The 15,380-nt window shown below is 45.7% G+C and overlaps 1 protein-coding gene across 1 annotated transcript in view; it reads right to left on the reverse strand.

Annotated features, from left to right (window-relative positions):
- The window catches only part of LOC144784026 (syntaxin-binding protein 4-like), a 1,158,996-nt gene that overhangs the window by 113,213 nt on the left and 1,030,403 nt on the right, over positions 1-15,380 (reverse strand). The window contains exon 21 of the mRNA XM_078662726.1: positions 11,094-11,210. Within this exon, the coding sequence (XP_078518852.1) occupies positions 11,094-11,210 (117 nt within the window). The remainder of the gene's footprint in view (positions 1-11,093; positions 11,211-15,380) is intronic.

The following is a 15,380-nucleotide window of genomic DNA, read 5'->3' on the forward strand; positions in this document are numbered from 1 at the left end:
AGTAATCTGGGCAGATACAAACAACAGCCTTTAATCAATGGTAAATAGTCCATGGCATATAGGGACACAGGAGCAAGTGTCACAATTGTGACAAAAGATCTTGTGTACCCTAACCAGATCATACTTGGTGAGATGTACCAAGTGACCAATGCTAGCAATGTCAGGGCAGACCATTCCTTGGCAGTTGTTAACTTCAGCTGGGGAGGGGTAACTAGACCTAAGAAGGTTGTGGATAGCTCAGTCATCCCTGTGGAATGCTTTTTGGGCAATGATTTGGAAACTCAGCCTGGGCTGAAGTGGAACTCAACACATGCAGCAATGTTGGGCATCTCTGCAGATGTGTTTGCTGTGACTAGGTCGCAGGCCAAACTGTTTTCCACTGAACAGGCTCTGGATCCTGGAAAAATGGACCAGGTGCCTTCCAAGAAAAGGAGCAGCAGGGGTGAGGCAGTGTCTTCCCCCCAGACTCAGAGTGAGGATCAGTCTCCTGAGGAAGATGATCCCAGTGCCTGTGAAGGAACTGTCTCAGAGGAACTTGAACCTGATCAGGTTGAGTTCTTGGGGACAGGGGGTCCTTCCAGGGCAGATCTGAGGCAGGAGCAGCACAGCTGTCCCTCTCTTGAACCCCTCAGGCACCAAGCTGCTGCTGAGGCTGCTGGAAGTGCCAGTGGGTCCCACAGGATCTACTGGGATGAAAGACTTCTTTACTCAGAGGGTAGAGACCCCAAGCCTGGTGCTACAAGGAGGTTGGTCATACCTCTGAAGATTAGGGGTTTCCTACTGACACTGGCACATGATACCCCATTAGCAGGACACCTAGGCAAAATTAAGACTTATGACAGGCTTGTCCCTCACTTTCACTGGCCTCACATGTCAGAGGACTTTGTCGCTCCTGTACCACCTGTCAAGCCAGTGGTAAGGCCGGTGGCACCACAGAGGCACCCCTGATACCACTACCTGTGGTGGGGGTTCCCTTTGAGATGGTTGGGATTGGGATAGGCATAATTGGTCCCATGGACCCTCCAACTGCATCTGGGCACATATATAATCTAGCGGTGGTGGACCATGCCACTAGGTACCCAGAAGCCATACCCCCTAGAACCACTACAGCTCCTGTGGTGGCCACAGCCCTCCTGGGAATTGTTTCCAGAGTGGGTTTTCCTAATGAGGTCTTAACTGACAGAGGTGTAAACGTCATGTCCAGTTATATCACTGCTATGAGGAAGGAGTGTGGAGTAAATTACACATTTATCACTCACTATCACCCACAATGCAATGGGTTAGGGAAAGGTTCAACCAAAACCCTGAAGGGCATGATCATGGACCTCCCAGAAAAGCTTTGGTGAAATTGAATGTCCTGTTGCCCTGCCTTCTCTTTGCCTACAGAGGTTCCTCGGAAGAGGATTGGCTACTGTCCTTTTGAACTTCTGTTTGGACATCCAGTTAGGGGTCCCTTGTGTTTAGTGAAGGAGGGATGGGAGTTACCTCTCAAACCACCTAAACAAGAAATAGTGGACTATATACTTGGTCTCCGCACCAGGATGGCTGAGTGCACAAAGAAGGCAAGTAAAAACCTTGAGGCTAGCCAAGAATTACAGAAAGCTTGGCATGACCAAAAGGCTGTGCTGACTGTCTACCAGCCAGGACAGAAGGTATGGGTGTTGGAGCCTGGGGCCCCAGCTGCCCTCCAGAACAAATGGAGTAGACCCCATACCATTCTTGAGCAAAAGGGAAAGGTCACCTACCTGGTGGACATTGGTACTCCCAGGAGCCCCCACAGGGTGCTGCATGTGAACAGGCTCAAGCCATATGTTGACAGGGCAGACATGGCCTTGCTCATGGCTACTGATGAGGGACAGGAAGAAGAGAGTGACCTACTCCCTGACCTCCTCTCACAGAACCCTGATGGTCGCTCAGTTGATGGTGTAGCCTTGGCAGGCAGCCTCACTGAGCAGCAACAGTTTGATTACAGGAAGGTCCTCAATCAGTACATTTAATGAAACAAAAGGAACCACCTCAAAGGGAATTATTGTCTGCCTAGATATGTAAGGCATACACAATGTTTGTCATACCACGGAAACTTCGGGTTGGCGAGAGAGCAAGCAGTGACTTCACAACAATATATGAGACTTTCATTTCATCTCTCGACCCAGAGGTTCATGGGGCAATGATTCCCCAGTTTCCTAGCTTATACTCAGAAATACTGATAGAGCTCTAGAAAAGTCATACCTGTACCAATTGGGTATTGTATTTTTAAACATCACTTGTATATATTTCTTCACATATTGATAGCAACATAGTGAGTGACTGAGGGATCGTACCTTGTCCTGACGAAGAAGCATCCCTGGCTTCGAAACATGTTGACACCTAAAGGAGAATACGCACATTACTAGCGTGATCTCTCCGACCACACATTTTAACAATACCAGCCTGTGACCAAATAAAGTTTTTTTTTATTTCAACTTCTGTTTATTAAGCCTCAGTTCGAGACACACATAAGAAAAGGGTCACAGTGACACAGCGATAAGCCTACAACCCTCATGGGGCCGGCCGCGTGAAAGAATTCGTGGTGCGAAGTTTGCATAAATCGGAACGTCCAATCGCACTCATCGATCTGCACATCAAAGTCCAGCAAGATCCCACGAAGTCGATCAAGAAGGGGGCCAAAAAGCGCTGCCCGGCACACCCCAGTGATACCCCGCCTCACAAATCTTCCCGCGGAGCGGGCAAATGCAAACATATCAAACAGAAACAAGTAACCGGCCCCAGGGGCCCAACAGTCAACCAGAGGCCCAAGAGAAGGCCATCAAAAGAGGAAAGCAGAGGTTAGAAGGTGAAGAGAAGAAGAGCAGGGGAGGAGTAGGGCGGAAGTAGAGGAGACAGTCGCTGCAGTGGGGGCGTTACAAATTGCGAGGAGCATAGGGGAGCGCCGCATCTTCCACCAATTGCAATGCTCGCAGCGATGGGGGCATATTCCTAGCGTATTCGCTCCTGCAAAGGTAAGCCACTAGTGGCCTCCAAACCTTTTCAAAGCGGGTCGTGCGAGACTGCAGCCTGGCCGAGAGCAATTCCATAGTAATGACATGCCACAGTCTGCCGAACCACACAGCTAGAGGGGGGGCCTCCACCTTCTTCCAGTATAGAGCAATAAGTTGTCTGGCGGCACCCAACATTTGCATCGCTAAGGTCCAATCACTGCGGGTCAGGGCCAGCAGGTCAACAGGCTTGAGTCCCAGCAGTATCGTGCTAGCAGCATCAGGCAGGGGAAATCCCAGCACCCCCCGAATGTGGCTCAACACCTCCTTCCAAAAGATAGCGATTACTGGGCAGGTCCACCAAATGTGCATGAAGTCACCTGGTACATGATTGCACCTCCAACAACCGGGCGACACAGAGGGAAACATCTTGTGCAGTCGTTGGGGCGTATAATACCACAGCGTCATTACCTTGTACGCATTTTCCTGTTGCGGCACACTGCGGTACACCTTAGGAACATCCCTCCAGAGGCGGGTCCACTGTGCCTGGTCAATATCAGCACCTAGAGTCTCCTGCCAACGACGTTGATACGGGTGTACAGGGGGTGCGGAAGGATGTTGCAGAATCTGATAAATTTTAGATATAAGGCCCTTCGCGCCCGCACCGGAGCGGGCCAGCTTCTCGAATGGGGTGAAGGCCCGAGTGGCCCCCGGGTACATCGCATCCGACAGGGCCCAGTGACGCAACTGCAGAAACTGTAATTCAGCCTCTGGGGGAAGATGGAACTCCTCTCTACAATGGCCAAAGGACTTAATGGAGCTGCCGTCAAAGAGATCCGTAAGGACTTTGCAGTCTTCACACGTCCACCTGCGAAAGGCGGTAGTGTGATTAGCCGGCGGGAACCACGGATTATCCTCTATGGGGGTGTGGGGTGAGGGGAAAGTCGTCAGGCCCTTTCGCACCGCCACCCTGTCCCACACGTCCAGGACCGTTCTAGTGGGAACCGCCAAATAAGCGCTAGGGGCCCTTCCCGCCCTATGGGTCCAAGCGAGGTTCCAGATCGTGCGACCCGTGACCGCCCGGTCCAGATGCAGCCACCCCTTCTCACTCCGTCGAACACCCCATTCAATGACAAACCGCAAGTGGGCGGCCCAGTAATAGTCCACCAGATTTGGGAATAAAGTTTTTTTTAATCCATAAGGCCAGGTATTTTTTGACATCACTTTTTCATCCACGCTTGACCTTTTTTTCACTCACAACAAATACACCTCACATAGCACTCACAAATATCAGTGCTCCATCGTAGTCGCCAAGTCGCAGCACGCCATATCCCGCAGCGGGGTGGGAAGACCCCTATGATGAAGCATGACACCAAGGGCCCTTTTGATGTGTGAGGGGTATTTTAACAAACATTGTGTATGCCTTACATATCTAGGCAGACAATAATCCCCTTTGAGGTGGTTCCTTTTGTTTCATTAAATTTTGTTTGGAGGATGAATCCACCACAGTACTCTTAGGAGCACTACCTGTACACTCCCTAATCTTTGATTTTGGTTTGCCTTAATCAGTACAGACATATATTTTCCCTGACTCCTAGTCAGACCACTTGATGTACCCATGATGTGGACACAGGTGAAAGTCTGCCTGTTAAAAATAAGATTTACGGGCAACCTGACCATATCAGGGACTGCATCAGGACTGAGGTCCAAAAAATGCTGAAATTGGGAGTCATTGAACCCTCAGATAGCCCTTGGGCTAGTCCAATAGTCCTGATACCCAAACCTCATATCCAGGGTGGTAAAAAAGAAATTAGGGTTTGTGTAGACTAGAGGGGGCTAAATGCAGCCACTAGGACTGATGCTCACCCTATTCCCAGGGCAGATGAACTTATTGATACCTTGGCCTCAGCCAAGTTCTTGAGTACATTTGACCTCACTGCTGGATATTGGCAAATTAGACTAGCTAAGGATGCCAAACAAAAAACAGCATTTTAAACCCCTAGTGGTCATTATCAATTTATTGTGAAGCCCTTTGGCTTGAAGAATGCACCTGCCACATTTAAAAGGTTGGTGAATAAAGTTCTCACAAGCCTGGAAGTATATAGTGCAGCTGATCTTGATGATATTGCTGTCTTTAGTTCCACCTGGGACGATCACCTGGTCCACCTAAGAAATGTTCTGGATTCCCTGCAAAAATCAGGCCTCACTATCAAGGCCAGATAGGGCAGAGTACGGTTGTGTACCTGGGCCACCTTGTGGGTGGAGGCCAGGTTCAACCATTGCAGAGCAAAATCCAGACCATCATGGACTGGGTTGCTCCAAATACCCAGACTCAGGTCAGAGCTTTCTTGGGCCTGCCTGGGTACTACAGGAGGTTTGTCAAGGGATATGGATCTATAGTGACCCACTTGAATGATCCAACCTCTATAAGAATGCCTAAAAAAGTTCAGTAGACAGTTAGCTGTCAAAAGGCATTTGATGACCTGAAGCAGGCCACGTACACTGCTCCCATTCTACAAAGTCCTGACTATTCCAAACAATTCATTGTTCAAGCTGATGCATCTGAGTTTGGGGTAGGGGCTGTGTTATCAGAACAGAATAAAGAGGGCCAGGATCAGCCAGTGGCTTTTATAAGTACAAGGCTGACCCCCAGAGAGAAACGTTGGTCAGCTATTGAGAGGGAAGCCTTTACTGTGCTTTGGGCTCTAAAGAAGCTGAGGCCATACTTGTTTGGCACTCACTTTATTGTTTAGACAGGCCATAAGCCCTTCTTACGGCTAAAACAGTTGAAGGTTGAACACACCAAACTTTTGAGGTGGTCCATTTCCCTACAGGGAATGGACTATACAGTGCAACATAGACCTCGGAGTAACCATGCCAATGCAGATGGACTCTCCAGATTTTCCACTTAGAAAATGAAGACTCAACTGATCAAGGTTAGTCTCATGTCCTTTTGTTTGGGGGTGTTGTGTAGGACAGTAGGATCTGCTTCTTATGGTTACTCCCCCATTTTGCTTGATGTTTCACTGTTTTTGACTAGACTAACTAGGATCCTGCCAATCAGGACCCCAGTCTATCTGCTTTTTCCTTTAAATGGTTACACATGTACCTTGGAACACTCCAGATTGGATACTGGGGTACCCTTGTAGGTCCCTAGTATATAGTACCCATGTACCGAGGGCATAGGTACCCCAGAGGCCTTCCATGGGCTTAAGCATGTCTTATGCCACCCATGAGAGGCCATGCAAAATGGAACTACATGCCTGCTACTGCAACCTGTACAAGATGGTGCCTGCACCTCTTACATTAGATACAGGTTCATTATATCTATAGGCCACTACACTTAAAACGTATAAATCACCCCTATAGCAGGCCTTATCATCACAGAAGGCAGAGTGCTGGGTTTTTAGTGAGATGGTGTCCCTGCATGAGCAGGGCCACTCTGCAGCCTACGGAGACCATCCTCCGGGTTTGTCTGTGACTCAGCCAGACATATAAGTAGAGGTGCAATATAACCTCGCGGTAAATGCTATCTAGAAAACAGATGCATAGAAACATATCGTGTTTGGTATCAAACACCTTGGAATCATACCTCCACAATTGACCTGATGTGGAAGTATGATTCCACCTTTCAGAAGCCAGCTTTGTGGTGTCACTGGTCTATCCGGTGCCAGCCTTCTCGACCCAGACAACACAAAATGGAAGGTGGCGACCAGAGACACATTTCTGCCCTCCTGCTGCTGAGCCACGCTCGAGCAGAGGAAGGCAGCACAATAGGCATCCTGTCACAGGGAGATGTCACCACCTCCCTGACAGAATTTAGTGTATTGGGGCTGGGTGGGTGCAGTCTAAGAGTGCCTGAAACTCTGCACCGGGGGAACATTTGGTGTACCTGTGCATAGTCCAGCTCAAACTAGTTCTGGGAGCCATTGGCTCCTGCTCTGGTGCAAAACTGGACAAAGAACATGGGTGTAACCATCTCTCTGTCCTCACCCTCTCCCGTGGGTACAACAGGGCTTCTGGCTGTAAGACTTTAGATTTTATGTTGACAAGATTCTACAAGAAGAAAACACTGACTTTCGACCATCTGGACACTCTGGACTTTGATGGACTTTGACTGGGCTGGTCTTCGTCTCCCTTGCCCTCCAAAGCTTTGTCTGTGCCCTTGCTCCATACAGGTTCCGTGCAGGACTAAGGATAGCTGAAGAATCTCCCTTGGAGTGAAGGAGTCACTCCACTGCAACTGCAATGTGACACAACTGATGGTCTGCTGCTCCTGAGCTCCTGCGGACTCTGAAGATTTCAGCAACACAGGAGGTGGGTTTTCGAAAGTTCCTGAGTTCGATCTGCCCTCTCAGCAAGTTTGAAGCCAGTATCCCTCGTGGGGACTGCATAACCCGAACCACTGTGCACCACGTCCATTTGCAGTTACATATGCTTGCCGGCATGCTACAAATTTTTAGGAGGCCCCATTTCATTTTGTCATCCAACAGAATACCCAAGTATGAAAAGACGCTTGTCCTTGGGACCGGAGTAGGCCCTACGTTAAGGGTATAAGACCTACTAGAGCGGGCACCTACTTGCATAACATTGGACTTTGATTTTGTTGACCTAAAGGTCCTGATCCCCCATGAATTGGACAAAAGAATTTCCCAGCGTTTGCAGACCCTGCTGGGTCCTACCCATCAAGACGGCTTCATCTGCGTACAGCAGAACCGGGAGGCCACGCTTTCCCACCTGGGGATAGTCCACCTTGGTCTCCAAAAGAACTTTCTCTAAGTTGTTTATATATACATTAAACAAGAAAGGGGCCAGAATACAGCCAACTGACCCCTCTCTGAATGGAGAACAAGTGTAACGCCTTCAAGTCACCCGAGTATCAAACAGCTGCCTTTGTGTCTCGAAGGAGATCTTGTAAAAAAAGAACTGTGTCCCTGTTCACCCCCAGGGATAGCAAGATTTGCCACAGCTTACATCTTATCACATGATCGAATGCAGAGGAGAGGTCCATAGAGGCAAGATAGATTATACAGGGCGAGCAACTGCGTACTTGTTTCAGATCATAAAAAAGTTCAAGCATTGGTCTATCATTGAGCGACCTGGGCGGAAACCGTATTGGACGTCTGACAGGATATTATTATTTAGGGCCTAGTTGGTTAGATGTCCAATAAGATCCATCCTACCACATTTATTACATATCTCTCTTTTCAGTATACATAGTATGGTACAATAATTTACCTTTTTAAATACCTCTTACTATCTTGAATGCATGGGCTTGAGACAACACATATCAACCAATAGGAGATGAAGGCAGTTTGGTCAAGAGAAAGGGACAGTTTATATCCAATATTGAATTCATAGCAGCAGAAGGCTTTTCTCATTTAGTTTCTTCAACTTTTCTTTTTATTTATTTTTTATACAGCACAAACTTGACTCAAAAGGTATCAGGTATCAGAGCGCTTTACACGAGCACCAGTTTCATTAAATAAGGACATATTCACTTTTATTAGGCACAGGTATATTGGGTGATTTGCCCAGAATCACAGGATGTTGCGCGTCCTTGCCGAGACTTGAACCTGGCTCCCCAGATTTGAGGTTGACCGCCCTAGCCATTAGGCCAACTCCGCTCCCAAACTTGAATAGGTTTTGTGCCAGTGAGCATGGTGTGAATTGTGATTAGAGGTGAGAAACACATAAGGGAAGTTAAGGTTGTGCTCCTTAACTGTATATTTCTAAAGGTGAATAGAGCTGCAGTGAAAGACATATTTGTAGATTACACTGTGTATTAGGAGTAAACCAATAAGAGCTTCACCACGCAACAGCAGACGTTCAGCATTTAATTTCCATATACTTTGGAAAGCCATCCAGTTGTTTGAGGTTGAATCTTCAAACCTGCTCTTCCCACATCTCACAAGGGGCCAACATCTTTGAGGGGAGCATCCTAGCACGGACATGAGCGGTCTAAACTACAATGCATGTTGCATATATAGAATGCAACAGGAAGTAAACATGCTCTTCACAATGACTTTCTACCTGAGTTTTGGAGGTTAAGGCTGTAGATGGTCAGGAAGACAATTTGAGCAATGCAAACAACACTAATTCAGTTATAAAAATGTAATTGACTATGAGGACATGTGTCCCTGCAGAACATGAGGCTGCGAACATAATATATGCATTTGAGGAACTGGTTATATTGATTTGCATGGCCAAATTGGAAACACCAACATTTGTTGGATTGAAAGATGTCTGGTCATTAGGAGAGCTCATTTGAGCTGGCTGATTAGGACCATGACCTTGTTTGATTATATCCTTTCTCTGTTGCAACCAATAATACCCAGGCCCAGGGTCAGAGGTTTGTGAGATGGGCACTTTAAGGGCTTGGCAAAGATGGTCACAGATGCAGGGATAACACAGGAAGAACATCATGGTATTTCTGCTATGGTGGGCAATGACAAAGACATGAGGCAAGTTACAGTTGCACTCCTGAAATGCATACCTCAGAAAGTGACTAACCCTGCTCTGAAGATGTCTCTGTAGACCATGACATGTCATGGGTGTCATGCCTATCAGGCAAGATCATAAGAAGGCAAGAGAAGTTCATCCTTCAAGTCACGTTTAAGGATTAAGGGTTGAAACTTCTTACCGGCTCTGCCCTAATCTCATGAGACACTGACAAGGCCTAACTAGGCTGAAACTGGTCTGGGGTTGCTTGTGTTCTTATGTAAACGGGATTGTTTCAATTGGAATATAACCAAGACTGATTCATAGATGGCGAGTTTCTAGAGTGGCAGAGTGAATATAAAACAATGGAATGCTGAGATTTATGCAAGAATTCCCTCCAACACCTTTCTGTTGGTTGCACTAATTTCAAGAAACACCTATCTTGAAGGATGAACCTCTTGCACAGGCATAAACAGCCCAGAATAAAATGTGCTTTGTGTTTAAAGAAAACAACAGAAAATAAAGGCCCACTTCCCAATGAGATTCTGACTGGGTGCTGGAGGATCGGAGGGGACAAAGGACAGAACAGTATTCAAAGAAAAAAATGCAGGGTGGAATTGATGTACTCTGGTACATATTGCGTCAGATCCTTCTCATTACTTTAAGGGATCTTAACATCGCCTATGGGTGGCGTAACTGTTAGGGCCTGATTGTGAGTGGGTCAGTAAATAGAGAGGTATTTATCAACCCAGTAAATACTGATACTGTGCAATATACCTCATGTTTGGGAATTTCACTAGAAAAATGGAGAATCACATGTCGAATTGGAGTTTACCGTAATGAATTTGCATGTGCTAGATTGTTTTTTTTTGCCCCTTTTAACCCAGTAAGTTTTAGCAGGATAGACCTGCCAAAATTTGTCTGAGGAATATTGCAGAGGTATAGTGTGTACTGAAAAAATTCAAATCCTGATTCCCACATGAACACCTGTTTTTGTCCAAGGGCCATAAATTACATCCTAACATGTAATCAGATACTTAGTGTTCTATGGTACAAAACACAACACTTACTGTTAAGAAGTTCGAATCATGGATGTGAAATTGTCTATTTTCAGTCACTGATGCTAAGTGGGCTGGCTCCATGGAACCCTGTGCTGTGTAACTCTAGACATGTGTTTCTGGATTCATTTCTTCATAAGTAGAGAGCAGTAAGTCTTATTGAGAATGCTTGTGTTGATGCACCGGCACCCAGTGAGTAATACAGAGACCAGAGAAGACTTTGTTCAGCATTTTCAGCACCCTCAAAATGACTTGTTGCTCTAATGAGGGGGGAATTAATCCAGAAATACGTGCCTAGAGTTACACAGTACAGGCTGCACCAACAAAGTTGAACAATTAAAGACTGCTAATGAAGTAAGTATTATCATGCACTACATTTACCATGATGCTTTGGGGCAAATAGAGTGCTGGGATGTGAGCCAATGTGCTCATACCCTCCTTCTGTTTGAATAGGAGAGATAGTGGCAGGTGAAGAAGAGGGGCACTCATACACGTTTATTTTTTCACAGGTAGGGAATGGATCCCTAAAGTTTAAGAAATGATACAAAGGTGTAGGAGGATTTCATAGAGATGCATATGTGACTCTTAAAAAGTTAACATCCTATGGGGAATTCCATACCTGCACAAAACATAGAAGCTTCTTATTTGATATTTCCAGGCGTTTGTGAGATATTTCTGTCCTCCTCAGCTGATCATCCATGAGGGAGAGCCTGCGATTCACATCTGGGGACCCACCCTGCAAGAGACATCGACAAAATCAGAGCTAACACAAACAGTCGATTGATCTTCATACATCAGCACTCAATATTCAAACTCTTAACTGCCAATTTCAAAGCTTTAACTCCAAATACATTTAGATTGGGATCGAATAGCTCAGTCCAATAGACAATTTGGTCTTTATCATATGTTAGATAAGTATTCTCACACACTCTCACCTTCGATAAATGTATGTTTTGCTCACTATACATTATCATCCTTTGAATGATTGAGTGATATATTATATTTACATTGTTTGCACTTTGACAGGTGGCTCACAGTGTTAATATCCAAGTACACTCACTTGGCAGTTACACTGCAGAGTAGGTTTATTTCCAAATGGATTAAAATACCAAAATATGATCCCAAACGTTGTCCAATACAGCACTTGAATTGTCCTTGAGCCAACATCACAAAAACAAGTAAATATTTAAGGGAAGCAATTGAGACTTACCAAATTCCAATGTATTGCTTTAATATTATAGATGATCATCTGCATTAGGGCATCAATACATCCACCTCCTTGTCACTAAACCACAACCAAACCAATAGAACACACATCACAATATTTCCCACTCTCCATTAGAACTAATAATAAAGTGCACTTCATCACTAGAATGCACCTCCGCCCACAAAGCCAAACATCCTTCCAAAGAAACAAACTTTCTCCTGCTAGAGTTTACTTCTTACCCATATGTCAAAACAGTAACAACAGTAGTCTACCTCCATCATTAAATACGCAGTTTCATACCTGGATATTACAATGGGTGTTGTCCACATCCCACTCCACAACCACCACGTCATTTTAGAATATTTAATTTTCACACAATCAACCTCATCTACATCAATAGACCACATATCTTGCCTTTAGATGACTTCCCACCCATAGTACACCACCTATTATGGATCTGGCTCAGAAAGTATTAAGTCAATGGTCCAGCACTACGTTCCTAGCAGGCCGCTTCTGTCCTCGGATGAAAACCTACTGATAATTCCTAGGTTCAAGAAGGCTAAATGGGGGTAGCAGAGCCTTTTTGATGGCTGCACCCAAACTGTGGAACTCCCTCCAAGAAGCAATTTCTAGTCAGGTGTCCCACCCGCTTTTTCGTAAAGCCCTAAAGACCTGGCTTTTCTTAGATAAGTCAGTTTGAGCATGCTCTTTTTTCTCACTGCATCCTGATGCCTTTCAGGCAGCGCCTTGATGCCCTTGGGCTAAGGCTGCGCTTTATAAATTACTATTCATTCACATCATCTTCTGCTGCTGGATCAGACATTAGAATACTAATCTGCATTTCACATCACAATAGCACCCATCCTATCAATAGATGGACATTCCACAACTGGATATCTTGTTGTGCTGTATCCTGCTAATAGACCACTTCTCCTGGCACCAGACCTGACCTCTTGCCGCTAGATCACACCAATGAGCCTAGATTGTGATTATTAATATTATATCTCATTTCATGCGACCAGAATAAATCGGAGCCCTCTAGCCCATGCCATCTGCTACTAGACCCATAGCTTGCCAATAAACCTCACAACCAGACACCGGACCACGTTTTGTCACTACATAATTCATTTTTTTATTAGATCTCGTAGATGACTGTTGAATATTCACTTTTACTTGTAGATGATGCCTCTACCTTCACCTCTTGTGACTTTATATGCTGTTACACCACGTATTACTTTCAATTATCAAAACAAAACCTTTGAGCTGTCAGTCTTGTGCATAAGTCTAAGTAGCATGCTTAACAATACAAACTGATCAGCACACCGGTTCATGACTGTGGGGAGGATCACACTAATTAGATCAATACGGATATTGGAAATCTAACACACAATAACATGGATAAAAAATGCAAGGGGCAATGTAAGTATAGGAACAGTAAGCACGGCTAAGGTTTTAGGCAGTGTAGATAGAAGTGTCTTCTCTCTGTTGAGTTAGTAGTAAAGAGAGAGCACAGCTATTCTAAATACATATAAGGAGTATCAATAGCACCTATCCACCCACTTCCTGTTGATGCCCTCACCTTAGGGGGTGATCGCGCTGGGATAGAATCAAGAAGGAGTATTTTCAGTAATAATGGTTGTTGGGTGCTCTACAAGATATTCCCAGGTTGCTGCCAAGAAGCGTTTCCAAGCCCTCTGGGATCCTCTCTTCGGAGTGGTGAGCTCTCTGCAGCTCCCCATTTGATGAGAGTCTGAACCCAGGAGGTCAGAGATGAAGGGACTTTATATTTCCAATTAGAAGTATTTGCTCTTGTAGGAAGGAGCGCTGTCAAGTTGTCAAGATGTGAAGCTGCATGGTCTTAGAGTGCTTATAGATCCCCACCGCTATTCGTTGCCAGGTAAATGGGTATGGTGATGTTAGAAGAAAGCATATTGATTATGTAGGCCCCAAATGGCCTCAGGAGTGGTCAGTAACAGAGCATGTGCAATAAGTCAGCCATCTTAGTGTGACAACAAGGACAAGCAGGCAATACCTGGGGATAAAATGAATTTAGTGTAATAATGTATTAGTTTAAATCTTGCATTCCTGGTGACCATGCAGGGAAACTCTAACATGCTTGCCCATTCTTTATTGTGAAGGACCCTACCTGCATCAGCTTCCTGGTTGTCCTTTTGGGTAATAAGCTGCAGGAATGCTTGAGGTAAAAGGGCCTTATAAAACCATGAAATGTTTTGCTGACCATGTCCCATGGCATGTACAGCTTGGACTAGTGGGTGCTTCCCAAGAGGAAGTTTAGGGCAGGCCACTTCTTCTGTATTGCTTGGTGAAAAGTGTTGTATAAGAGGAATTGCCCAGCGTGTGTAAATTATATCAGTCCACAAGTTCTTCAAAGAAAAGCCATGATCATATAGATCTCTAATGGTTGTTATGTGGGCCTCAGCCCAGGTAAGAGGACGCCTGGGCATGAGTGGGCCTGTAGGTTTCGGCATATCCAGTAGAGGAATACCCGGTGCACATGGAACTGTCCTTTTGGTCAAAGTAAAGGCCACTCTTAGAAGTTTAGGGTTTGCATGTTGTCACCTAGCGGCAGTGAGCAGGCAAGTATTTAGTGGTCGTGGAAATAACAAGAATTTTCCAGAAGTTGTCTCCTCTAGCGAGAGTCTAGAAAGCAAGCGACTCAGCCACTAGAGTTGTGCCACAAAATAATGTAATTCAAAGTGTGGTGCTTTTGAATCCACCTGCATCGGCCAGAATCCGGAAGTTTGAAAGGGCCACCCTCTTCCTATCGACATGCCAAATGAGCTCTCTCAGTAGCATGCATGTCTAGGCCTCGAAAAAAGATCTGGGCATAGCAATAGTGCCAAGTTTGCAGAGTAGTAAAGCAGATGTGGCAGTGGGATCATCTATGAAAAGGCAATGTCCTCGACTGAGGCTGGGGGAGAGATTGTTGAAGAACATCTGGGATGTGATAGATGTAGGATAGTAGGATCTGCTAACTATGGTTACCCCCACTTTTTGCTGGTGTTTTACTGTTTCTCGACTTTGGTCTGGCTGGGGCCCTTCTAACCAGGACCCCAGCTTAGCTGCTTCCTCTCTAAAATGATTTCATGTACTTTAGGTACACTCCAGATTGGTTACTGGGTTACGCTTGTGAGCCCCTAGTATATGGTACCTTAGGAACTAACAGCATAGGTACCCCAAAGGCCAACCAGGGGCTGAAGCATGTATTATGCCACTCCTGGGAAGCCTTCCAAAATGGCACCACAGATTGGCTACTGCAGCCTGGGTACGGTGGTGCATGCACCCCTCCTACCAGGGGCTGAAACATGTATTATGCCACCCCTGGGAAGCCTTCTAAAATGGCACCACAGGTCGGCTACTGCAGCCTGGGCAAGGTAGTGCAGGCACTCCTTACTAAGATATAGGTAAGCTATATCTACCTTTAATCACTGATAAATTTAAACCTATAAGTTACTCCAATGGCAGGCCTTAATACCAGGGGCGGTGGGTGACATTTGAAAGTGGTGGGGCGCAAAGTAATTTGCATCCATCACCGTAGCGAGCGAGCGTAGCGAGCGAGACCGAACCTCAAAAGGGGGGTTTGGGGGGATAACCCCCCCCAAGAAAATTTTGAAAAAAAGAAGAAAAATCGTGCATTTTCAAGCAAATTTGAGAAAGCAGGAAGGTTAATAAAGCAAT

Source organism: Lissotriton helveticus, chromosome 10, assembly GCF_964261635.1.
Source record: "Lissotriton helveticus chromosome 10, aLisHel1.1, whole genome shotgun sequence".
Taxonomy (NCBI): domain Eukaryota; kingdom Metazoa; phylum Chordata; class Amphibia; order Caudata; family Salamandridae; genus Lissotriton; species Lissotriton helveticus.